Source organism: Argiope bruennichi, chromosome 2 (genome assembly GCF_947563725.1).
Source record: "Argiope bruennichi chromosome 2, qqArgBrue1.1, whole genome shotgun sequence".
NCBI lineage: Eukaryota > Metazoa > Arthropoda > Arachnida > Araneae > Araneidae > Argiope > Argiope bruennichi.
Genome location: NC_079152.1, coordinates 69,650,417 through 69,663,742, shown reverse-complemented (window position 1 = coordinate 69,663,742; position 13,326 = coordinate 69,650,417). Strand labels below are relative to the sequence as shown.

Genomic DNA, 13,326 nt, shown 5'->3' with positions numbered 1-13,326 from the left:
CATCAATACTTTGAAATAAATATTGTCGTTAATTGTATTTAATTTTTCCTCCCTTTTATATGATAAGGAATAGATGGCTGCAAGAATAATAAATTTAAGCTAATTTATTTATACTTTTGGAAGCGTGAAAATAAAACTGCCTTTGAAATACTAAATTCTTCCTGCATAAGGTTTATCTCTGATAATAAAAAACATACAGTGCACGGATCATAATTGGAGCTTATAAAAACCTGATAAATATTTTAAAAACACCTCAAGATATGATTATCCAATACTTAACACCATTATTTTTTTCTAAATAACTAAGACATTCTAATGGATAAGTTATTCAATAAAAACCATAAATGAAATATTACTGATGGAGTTTTTTTATGGTAATAGATGAATGGGTGGTAATTTTCTTATGAATATTTTGAGAACACTAAACAAGCATGAACACATTTTATAATTCAGATATTACAGGTTTATTTTTAACGAATTATTTTTTTATTACATTTTTCTTAAGAGCAGGTAATTTATTTTGAAATGGAATGTATATTACCCAATTATAACTTAATGCTAAATACATATATCTCCACACTTAACGTACACCTTAACTTAATAAAATGTTTATTAGATATGTTCTAATTAATATGCTAACATTTTTCATGATGTAAATGCTATCTCTTCTACATAAGCAAGTTTTCCAATATCACGTTATGTCAAAACTTTTTTTTTTCATTTTTAATATAATACGACAGTCCAAGTGACATGTATGTCTTTCTTTCGGAAAACCTTATCAGCTGTCAATGGAAATAAATTGTTGTCCCGGCATTATTATATGCTCAATAAATTAACCAGTTTCAGGATAACACGTAGTAAGGCGCACAAAAGTCCTCATGGCCTCCGGTAGAATAGATTTACCATGATAACGTTATTAAGAAGCCGTGCATTTTGAGTATGATTTATTGAAATATGTCTGCTTAACGCGCTAATAATGAGATAAAATTATTAATAATATTTAAATTGCATGTTTTAATTTTTGCAATTATTATGACATTATGCTAACTATTAGTTTTTAAGGTTATTGCAAAATTCTGTAGTTCATTTAAGATATATACGTTTCAGATCAAAATTTTATGAAATATCTTTTTGAAAAATACTATGAAATATTTATATATTTAAATTTTTGCATAGCATAGATTGAAAAAAATACCCAGGGAAACAAAAATATATCAATTTAAAGTCGAAAACGGCAAGAAAGATGGGTAAAATATGGCTTTTTTTTCTCCAAAAAATGGTATAATGCAAAACTTTCTAGTTTATAAATTTCCAAATGATTTGGTAAAAATTTTAAAAATAAGACGCATATTACTAGTAGCTGAACTAAGAAATAAATTGCATTTCTAGCAGTCTTTAAGTATTGTTTTCTGAATGATAAATAGAGGAAAATACTAAATTTTTCTCACATCTTGGAGCATAAAAACAACTCTAAAATCATTTTTAAATAACCAGTTTGCTTATTTTGTAGTTTAGAAAATATACTTAAAATCAGTTCAAAGTGTATTCAAAATTCCTTATACTGAATGTAAACAAAACAAAACAAAAAAAATATGCATTCAGTTTCAATTAAAGATATTTTTTTTTTTGTAGGAAGATTTTACAAAAGTTCGGAGCGTGAAAAAATAAATAGTATTTAAAAACTTAAAATAGCCTTAAAATATATATTATGCAAATATTAAAATGGATGTATCTTCCTAAAGAATCAACCAGAAATAAAATTCAAACGATTTTATGAAGCAAAAAGGTTAAAAAATTAAGAACGAATTTTAAAAAAATATATAATCATTATTTTTGCAAAAAATAGTCTTATCAAGGTAATAAGATAAATTATCAATTTTTTTTAAATATCGATAAACAAGAAAGCTTTAAGTAAACGACATTTAATATTGAAACACAAATTTGAGATATTGAAATAGAATTCTTTTAAAAAAAAATAAATTATGAGTTTTTTGAAAATTGAATTTTAATATTATATTTTTAAAATATTAAAAACATTTCTTCATAAATTTTGAATTGAAAGAGTAATAAAAACAATAATAAATATCGTAGAAAATAATTTGTATAACATAAAATTCCTAAAGTTATGATGCTGCTAGCTCATAAACATCATCTTAATCATTTCGGCTTTTAATTAATGAATCATAAAAATAAACTTTTAATGATGAATGAAAAAAATGAATATATGTTATAAGAATCATTGCATCATGTTTATAATGAACTATAATTGTCAATAATGAAGAAATAATGTCATAATCACCCTTCTTCGAATTTTCATCAAAATGCATCTATTCTTTACTTATTGTCAGAAAACAATTGATTGTTTTTACTTTTTACTACACTATACCAAAAATACACTATTTCTAATAAAAGAACAATGTGATTTGAATAATTGTTCGTTCGTCTAAATTATTATTTATTATAATTCTTTAATCCTGCTCAACAACAACAAAAAAAATAAAATGATAAAAAGATTTTTTAGTACAATATTTTTAGTACAAACGATAATATTTCATCTAATTTTCCATTCTGCAATTTTTTTCTAATATTCTCTTATCATTCTTTTAAATTCTCAATGATATGAAATGGCATAAATGGCAAGGATATATAATTCTTTGGCAAAATACATTTTTTTATATATATTTTCAATTGTTCGAAACGATAATTTCTCTTTGATGAAGATTATTATTATTTTAAGAAGTTTTAGATTTAAAAAGCTATGAATGGAATTTAAATTCTATCATAAACTCATATTAACATACATTTTTACATATATTTTAACTGGTTTTTATGATTCAGCTGAAAGTATTATGGAGATTTAAGATATTTTTAAAGATAAAAATTATTGTTTTTTTATGTAGAAATTTATTTAATTTCAAAAACTAAATAAATTATTATAGTTACTTCTTAAATATAGTATTCCTATTGTAGTACTATTTAAAGAAAAATAATTAATTCATACTCAATTTTAGATTTTACCATTATAGATTTATAATTTCACAAATTTATACTTAGTATGCTTCACTAACGAATTATGAATATTCTCTGTACCAAATAAATTTAAGTACAAATACAGTTAAAATTCATTCAATGATATTTCTAATACTAGCATATATCTTTTTAGTTGCAATGTAAACAGCATTTATTGCTTCAAATTTAAAAAATAACTCCGCGTGCAAAGAAAGTAACAATAATTTGAGCATTTAATAAGGAGGTAGTTAGTTGTGGAACTGAATAAAAAAGAAATATTAAATTTTCCAAGTTATAATGATTTTATTTTTGAAAGTTTTTTAATGGCAACTACTTGAATGATTCTATTTTTCATTTTATTTAATTTAATATTGTGTTTTCTGTGTAACTTGTTCGTTTTAAAAATATAATCGTCTGATAGAAGTCTTAATATTATTATGTCAAGATCACAAAATTTAATAATGGGTTTTTAACTTCGAGCAATAACACTGTGAAGCAAGATTTAAAGTTAAAAGAAAAAGTTAAAAAGAATAGACACTCTCAACACGGGATTATGAATGGTGCAAATCTGAATCATAAATAAAATAATAATAATAATTTGACAGACGATTAATAAAATTTCAACGAAAAATTATTATCTTTTATTAAAACTTCTAGTTTAATGAAAAATTTTATGCAGTAGTTTCAAAAATGATTTACGATTTATTAAATCTAAAATTAAAACGAAATAACGTTTGGATATTTTTGAAAAAAATAATAATTTATAATATAGATATATATTATATTCGAGAATGATATAACATTACCTTCCTATCATTATTAGATTCAAAATTAAGTATTAGATAAATGTGAAATATTTCATTTTGTGATAACTCACATAAATCTATATTGCGTGTTAATTTTCTAAACAGTTAATTACTTCTAATAAAGAAAGAAAAAAAAACAATATTTTTTTAATTCAAATATTTTCTATAACCTAAGTACTTAATAAAATTTAGTTTTATTTCAGAGGAAATTTTATATTTCATTAATATCGTTTCATCTTGGCCATCTAGTACAAAGTTTGATCTGTAATTTTTACTTCATCGGCCGAATCGTTCACAAGTAAAAATTATATTCATAGAACTAAAACACAGTTTTATTTGATTTTCTCAATATAATATATAATTCCGTTATTTCATATTTAGTTTACTTTTGGTAATGCGTTTTCTAAAATAAAAACTAATTGGATTTTTTTCTTCATAGAACTACCATTGTATTATTTTAAAATTCCGTTGAGTTAAAAAAAATGACAGATAGATTCTGCATCACTTATAAAATAAATAAATGTTTTTGAAATTAACAACTTTTTCCCTCCCAGAATATAAGGTATTTTTAAATAAAAGTGCAAGAGATTTAATTTTAGGCATCTCTACTTTCAATTTTTTTAAAATGCTACATTTTTTTTTTTTCTTTACAAGATTTTATGAAAATTGTAATCGATATATTTTGTATATATTATACTATTAGAAAATTTAGATATCATCATATATTATACATTTAAGTTATTTGTCAATTTTAGAATCTTTTTTTTGCGATTTGTTGAAATGTTAAGACGCTTGTGTTATTTCAGCTTTTATTGAATATTTATGGATAAGTTTTTATAGAATATAACTTAAAATATACTGCTAACAAATTTATAAAAAGGTTTTAAATATAACTTTAAACTAATTTTTATACGTAATTTATAAATAAATCATTGCTTCAGGTATTCAAGAGAACGTAAAATTGAAATTTGCCAATGATATTTTATATTTGTATGGAGGAAAATGGTTAGAAGAATTTATTTATTTTACACTATTAGTTTCACATTTTCATATGTTTGCACATATTTACTTGAATAATGTTTATCCTATTCACATTTTGACAGTTTTATGGCAAGTTTTAGAGTGATGTTTGAACTTTCAAATCCAACCATTAAGTAAAAGTTTCACTTTCCATAAACTTAAATCAAAAATGTCACTTGCGTATAAAAAGTATCTGATAAGATTTTTCAAAAAATCGCTCTCGAAAATGACAAAAAAAAAAAAAAAAAAGCCATTTAATTAAAATATTTGGCTGAAATTGAATCACCGACTAGATTTACTTATTCTTGTATCATAATACAGCGTTTTTTTTAAACTTCAGAACTAAAATTAAGACATTTATCGGTATTAAAATTCGGTTCACAAACTAAGTAGAATCCATAAAATCTCGAATATTTTATGAACGTAGATAATAAAAAATTGAACTATCAAGTGTTTAAAGTCATATCAAACAGCATTCATAAAAGCCCTTTTATGTGGCTGAATTTCTACTCTGGTTGCGTGTTATGCATTTAAAATAGTAATTAAATCTTGAACCTAAGAAGTTTTTTACCCTTTGCAGCTTTAGATATTTGGCCAGATTTTTATTCTATTCAGAAAATTATACTTTTGATCCGTTTGCTATAATGATCATTTATACTTTCCTGAAATAGTAATAACAGATTAATCTTATCAAGTAAAACTCTGTAAACAGTAGTGGAAAATCCATCAGATATAAGAAAAAAAATTTAATCAATCGATGGATAATATTCTGCTATTTGAATTATTTTGATAATATATTTATGCAGGATGCTCTGATTTCATTTTTTTCATTGTTTCTTATTTTTCATTGTTTCATTGTAAACTTATGGAGCAGTAGTTCTTTGTTGTCGGAACACTGCTCTAAAGTATGCTACTAAATGTTCCGTAGTAAAGTTTCCAGGGATAACAGAATATTGTCGCAATAGAGGAGTTTGGGAAACTGAAAAACTTTTTGTTTTCTATGTTTCATTTTCCTAATGCAAAAAAAAGCCATCAAGAACTAATCAAAATTATTTGTTTTAAATTTGATAAATAATTTCATTATTTTGTAATTTTATTGACTATTTTTCCCCCCTTGCATATATGAATAGGGTAGAGGGGGAAAAAATCCATCCTATGATAACGGAGTGACCCCACTGGATAAAAGACTTTTTGAGCCTGGACTAGAGTAAGTTTCCTAGGAGTCATTAGATAATGCAAATTTTGGGGCCTTTCTAATTTCTTACTCCAGACTAAATTTCAATTTTCCTTCTTTCCAACTTCTTATAACAGATAATTTTTTTTATTCATTTGAATTTTGTATAAAAGCACATAAAAAATTTAAATCAACTGACAAAACATTTAATAACTAGTCTTCTTTAGGAGTTGATTCAGGATTTCCCATGTATATATAAGAGATTGAAGATTTAAATTTAAATCAATTTTAAACAAAACAGGAAAAAGGAGACTGAATACTATTTAACTATTAAATCGGTTAATTTTTAAATTGTGAAAAATAATTTTTTTTAGTGTTTTTAAGTAGCATAATATAAAACTTGCAAAAAATAATCAGTTAGGAGTATTCGAATTATGTTTTAAAATTTAAGCGATACTTGATTTTAATTTGAATCAATTTGAACGAACGACCCTTATAAATTAAATGAAAGCGTGAGATCAAAATATCCAGAAAATGTCGCAATATATATATATATATATATATATATATATATATATATATATATATAAAATTCGGGGCTTATAGGCAATTGTCCATTTTTCTGTTTGATAATTTAGCATTGCCCTGGGCTAAATTTTCCTACCTCTCTAATCACACAACAAATTTGTTGTCAAAATAAAACAATCAAATGTTGACGTTTTTGTTTACTCACATGGGATTGCTGGTGTTCCAGTGGATATCGAAGAGTTTCTTTGAGATCGCCAGGTCCGGAATCACCCACGTGACTCCGAACAGAGCGACCATCAAAATCACACCGCAGGACGCCATCCCACCGGGCAGACAAAATTTGTAATCACTAGCACGCACGCAGCACACCACTTAAAAGTGTGAAATTAACTACCGAATACGTCCGGTTAGCACTAACACATCAAACCGAATACCATGCCTTCTACCATCCGCGCCAGAGTCCACCGCGTGCTCCCTGCTTTCTTTTCTTTCTTGGATTATTTATTTGTTTCAAGACTTTTCCCTGCCTGCCAGCGTCAATGCGGTTTTGTTGTTATTCTTTTTTTATTTCCTTTTCTTTTCTTTTCTCAGCCAGCGCTTCGAAGACCAGGCTAACTAACCGGTCTTTCGAATCGCCGAGGTGTTATTTTTTTTGTTGCTGTTTCGGCTTCTTTTTCTTTTTCTTTTTACTTTTTTGTTCGAAAGAGAAGTGTGAAAAAGAGGAACGGTGTGTTTTCGTGGTGACCAGCGCCATCTAGGGAGATTTAATGAAGTTGAAGAGGGAGGAAAAGCCTCATCGTCGTCGAAAATTAGCGGTTGGTGTGGTATTTCAGCGGCGTAGTGTAGATTTTTTTTTTTTTTTTTTTTTTTTTGTGTGCCGACTAAGAAATTAATGTAACAACTTCGAAAATATTTAAGTAGATGGGTTTTATTTTAAATGCAAATTAAAGTTTTTGTATAGGAATAGTAAATCCATAGTTGCTAAATACCTTTTTAATATATTTTTTATCTTAAAAACTTTTAAACTAATAAAAGATCGGAAAATCTCGATTCAGTATTTGCTAGGAATGAAAGAAAAGTTTATTTGAAGTAATAATTACGTAACAAAATAAACGCCATGGCATATTATACAGCAAAATTTTTTGTGGGATTTACGAAATGTAAATGCATCATTTGATGTGTTTACATTCTGTACAACTATTTTGTATTTTTAAAAATGCAATAAATCTTTTGATGGTTATAATGTCGAAGAGAAATGCGTTTGTCAATTCAAAAACATCCAAGTATTCAACTTTTCGAAGAAACGCTTGTTTAAAAAAAATATCTCGGGAAATTTTTCAATACATTCAGTGTATTATGCTCTTCTAAACAATAAGGTTTTTACCAACATACAGAGATGTATTAATTAGTAACTACCTTATAAAAATATAAACATCTGAGACAAGACCAAACAAATATATTATTAATTACAAAAGCAAATTCATAAATTATTTGAATTCCTATTTAGATGGCATGATATATGTGAAATAGTTTCTGTTAATTCAATGTATGTAAGAACTGAAAGTACATATGAGATACTATAGCGTATCCAAGACATTTTTTTCTTTCATATGGTATTTAAACTTATTACAGCTAATAGCTAAAAAACTCTGTGATTTAATTCCACATTTATACGCATCATTTTACTCATGTTAGAAAATTTAAAAATATATAAAAATCTAACAAATTAAAAACATAATGTTTATGTAACTGGATGATTTAAAAAAATTAAATCTTCAAAACTATCGCATATAATATAATAGTGAAAACAAAGACCCCCCCCCAGTTTTATTTTTAACATCGCTCAACAGGTGGTAATTATCTGGACATGTTGGAAATCGATAATTTTCACAATTAAGAAGAGATAGTACAAATTTTATCTTCCAACAAGACGAGCTCATCCTATTGTGGTTTGGAAACCCTTGGGTTACTAAATGCCATAACACTAGATTAAATGTGCTGATTTACCTTTCGTCACATGATTACCAATGTCCTGGGATCGATCTTACCTAATATGACTTTAAAAAAAAATGGGATTGCACCAAATACCTTGTTTATAAGCATCGCTGCTGAAAACAATCAATGAACTTAAAGAACGCACCGATGCTGCATCGAATATCGGTACGCACTTTAACAATAGTGTAAAACTGGAATGAACTACAGATTTGATGTTTATCAAATCACAAAAGTTTAATCCGTGGAACATTTGAAGCTAGGGAAAAAAAAAAAAAAAAAAAAAAAGGAACGCTTTCCCTTATTTTCATATAAATAAATAAATATGTAAAAGTTTTGAAAATATAAATGTTTTATATCTAATCATTTATTTATGCTAATCAGGAATATTATCTGTATAAAATGTATTCAAAACTTATTAAACATTCTAATGTAATAGCCATAAGTATAATAAGGCAAGCAAGCAGAAACACATATCCATATATTTCCTCTTTTTCAAGCGATTAGCAATGCATTAAAAATTTAAAGTGATGAAAAAATGAATAAAATTACGTAGTTCTTTATCGGACGTTTACTTCTGATATCGTAAGCAGTTTCCAGTCACTTGTTTTAAATTATTAATAATTATCACAATAATTGTAACCTTGCATTTTCGTGAATCTTGATTTATCGACATTACTACAGTGAAAATAAGAGCAGGCTCTTTAATAGAAGGGTGGGATAGGTCAAATCTAAAGCAATCATGCTGAGTTATTGCAATAAATCTCACTCCTTCAACGGATAGCAATAGTAGGTCGTGTATAACATGTTTTTAAATGGCGTCTGGGAACCTCCACAATTTATATAAAGGAGGATACCTAGACATATATCATCCGGAAATTCTTTGTATTCGATGTAATTTTTCATCCATGAAGAATGTCGAAACTCTCGAAGCACCCCTTCATTTAACCTCTTCCACTTAACGAACAGCCTCTTCAAACACAAAACAAAACAGCACTCAAAAAAAGTCAAACGCAAACGATTTTACCTCAAAAAAAGGAGGATGGCACCGACCACTGATTCATGGGTGGAAGCCCTAAACTCTCATTGCCCCCTCATCTATATTTTTTGGGTATTTGAGAAAGCAGATGTTTTTCACTGCCCCATTAATCGGTGGTCCTCATGGGAGGTGCTGGCATCAGATATTAAGGGCATTAGGAGGCCTTCCACCACCCCTTGCCAAAAGACAGGGCGGATTTCACCTGGCCTGATGAAACTGGAGGTTCCTTTCGTGTTCGTATCGGGTCTGACACGCTCAGTGTCTGTCAGACGGTGTCAGACTGTGAAAGGTGGCAGATGCACCCCCCTTTGGCACTTATCTCCTCATTATTAATACGGAAGAACAATTCGAACGGCGGTAAGCTTTAATCTCACGATGAATCGCCCACGCCCAATTAGTTGTGATTTATAATTCAACTACTGGGATGGGATGAGCGGTGTCCTTTAAGCCGCAGACGAAAAAGTGAAGAGAGGAAAATTTGTTTTGGAAGAGCCATTCCTTAATGCTACTTGTTTTGATGCCATAAAAATAGTTGTACAAATAGGCTTAGAAAATACTGTTAAGTTTGAGCTATGTATTCGTTTTTTGAAATATGTAATTCTCTTTTCCCTTTTCTTGTTTGATACTAACAGAGTAACATCATAAGAATACAGTACGAGTATGAGAGTCGATTCAATTCATACAGCACAGTCGTGTGACAAATGTGACGATACATGCTATCTAAATACGTATCCGAATCATTTAATGCTGATATGCCGTCAGTTATCATTTGGGTTTTAACTATTAACTCCAAAGAAAAAAAGACAACAGTCATACTCTTTGATTCATCTGTTCATGACAAATTGTCCTTTCTGTAATTGTCTTTCAATTTGCGTCAACGTTGAATCAATTCTTACAATCTTCTCAGAAAAATCTGCAGAACTTTTCGATATATCAGTATCATCCTTTTACTTGGTTTTAATAAAACCGCCATGTCAAACCACATAGGTACCGAAACTAATCACTATAAAAGAATTGTTGATCATTTAGAATGGGCGGTTTCTTTTTGTGTATTTATATGCGGAAGATCTGTTCCTCGCTATTTTGATCAGCACAACGCATAGATCATTATATTCGTGATCACTAGAAGCGAAAGCTATTGTAATAATGTGGAAGAAGAAGAATATCTCAGAAATAAAAAGGAAAAGACATGAAATTAATAAAAATTATAATATGCGAATCAGAATTAAATTACGAAGAATATGTGAGGCAATAAATAGAATTATTTTAAAAGAGTGATAATAAAGAATGCTCTTATCTTTATGAGCAGAAATAGGACGAAGCGTTTTAGATTCGAAATTTTGATAGGGACAAGCTATTTTATCTTAATAATGTGAATATGAATTAATCCCATTATTCACTCTGTAATCCAGAAGGGTTTAAATTTATTCTGTACGCAAAATCTATATTCAAAGATCTCTCAAAGTCCAATTTTCGTATAAATATTTACCTCAGGATGTACATATTCGTTAAAAAAAGGGGTTCAAATTAAAAATTTATAGCATACTAAAAAACAGAGACCATAAGTGATATTTAACTATAAGAGTAACTGCGCGCATGTCTTTCAGCATCAAGTTTAGTTTATAATAACGTCCCATTTTAAAGCAACACTGACTATTTTGGGACGGACCACATAATTTTGAACCGTGGACAGATGACGAGGACGACACCTGAGCTGGCACCCCCCTCTCCACACCGCTCTATACCAGCGGGAGGACGTTTGACCCGGACAGTTTAACGTGCACCAGACTCGCTTACACGACCGTTCTTCGGTGGAATCGGGTCTCACACCTGAAACTCTCCGGTTCCGAAGCCGAGATCTTACTACCAGGCCACCGCGGCCACCTTCAGCATCAAATTAATGTAATTGTGACGACGTATATCATATGAGTGTTGAATTGACTCCATCATACGGAGTAACATGATTTAAAATGACTTAAAAAATTTCCTGCTTGGCAATATTTGAGGTAAAAATGCCTAGTTTAAAAACTTTAAAGACAATCGTTACGATATTTACCGACATATTTTATTATTTGATATGAAATATTTTGACAAATATTTTTTGAAGATGGCAAAAAATTTACTCATAGATTGAAATCTGTCTTACACAAGAAACAAAACAGTTTTTTTTTCTTTCTTTCGATGTATCAAAAACGCAGTGTTTCATAACTTCAGCAACATTTCATTGAAAAAAGTATTTAGTTCTAAGATATTTTGTCAGAACTTGAAAAAAACATAGCTTAAAATATAATAAAGTAATAAAAATAATATAATTTATTGATTTATGTTCTTATTATGCAATGAAATGCTCTGATACAATTTAAATTCTGCATCCAAATCTCGTAGGAGGAAAAAAATACACTATGTCTCATCAGAATGCAAAACAAAACGCGGTTATTTGGTAGATGCCATAACAAATTATCTTATCGTGTGATTATGACGTCACACGAATCAATTCCATTTTACTACGTTCTGTTCCAAGTAATCTAACTGGAATTTAATCAGTCTAAGTAATCTGTTCTGTTCTAAGTATTTGTTTCCCAACTTTTCTGTCTGTTTCCACTTTTTCCGTTGTAAAGAAATTTAATGCTCTTCCTTTCTAGTTCATTGAGAGGTTATTATGTTAAAAAAAAACTGCTTTTGCAAGCTATAAAATATGCTTAAAATTTACAATTTATCACTGGGAATATTTATAGATTGATTTAAGGTCATTCATTGGAACATGTCCTTATAATACACTTCAAAAGAGTAAAATGTTTGATTTCGAATCACGACATCGTGTTTGCATATTTTAGAAGTTGGCGCTAACTAGGATAAAATAAATCAGAGCAAATTTATTTATATTTTGTACGTGATGTGTATTAAGCTGCTAACATAAATTTGGAGAAAAATATTTAAATAATATATTATAAATATTTTTTTATTGTTGTTTATTGCCTCTAGGTTTTTCTTACTTAGCATTAATAAAAGTTTCGTTTTTTTAAGTCTATAAAATCTTAAATGTAGGTTAATCTTATATTTCAGAATAAAATCCAATGAAAAAATGATGTTGTTAATATTTAGTAATAAAATCCTAACTCGTTTAGTCAAGATGAGCGAATTAGTACAGTAGTAAAACTTTCCTAATTGGAAGTATTTAATTCCATTAGGTAGTTCCATTAACTGTAGTTAGTAAATCGAATTTTTTAAACTAAATCCTTTCATTTCGTATTAATATAAGATTAAAAGTCCTCTAAATTATAAATTTAATTTGTTTGATTTGAATTAAAAATTAAATATAGTAAAAAGTATTTTTTCTTTAATTTTTTTCAGTAGTTATATTATTTCTCTCTTTCTATATATATGTGTATGTGTGTGTGTGTGTAATAATATTTTTATATTTTAAAATTTAATTTAAACTTAATTAATTTCCTAATACTTAGTTCAATTCAGCACATATCTACTTTGTTCTAAAATATTCTCTTATTTTTTGATCCCATTCCACTTTTCTGTTTAATCAACGCAATACTTCTAAAATTGCTAAAAGCCGACAAGTTCCATACTCCGAGTGAAGGGATAAAATATTGCGGACTGAAACAAATTCTTTTAAAAGATTATGATTGGTTCCCTATGATTCCCTTGCCTGCGATTGACATGTGTTGAAAATCCCTATTAAAATCTCACAGTATATATTCATAGGGATAAAATTTTCATTAGCTTTCCGTCATTTTGTTTTGTGT

At 28.0% G+C, this 13,326-nt stretch overlaps 1 protein-coding gene across 1 annotated transcript in view; it reads right to left on the bottom strand.

The window, feature by feature from the left end:
* LOC129961601 (ephrin-B2a-like) overlaps positions 1–6,969 on the bottom strand; it is a 537,603-nt gene extending 530,634 nt beyond the window's left edge. The window contains exon 1 of the mRNA XM_056075106.1: positions 6,743–6,969. Within this exon, the coding sequence (XP_055931081.1) occupies positions 6,743–6,858 (116 nt within the window). The 5' untranslated portion in view covers positions 6,859–6,969. The remainder of the gene's footprint in view (positions 1–6,742) is intronic.
* Between the last annotated feature and the right edge of the window lie 6,357 nt (positions 6,970–13,326).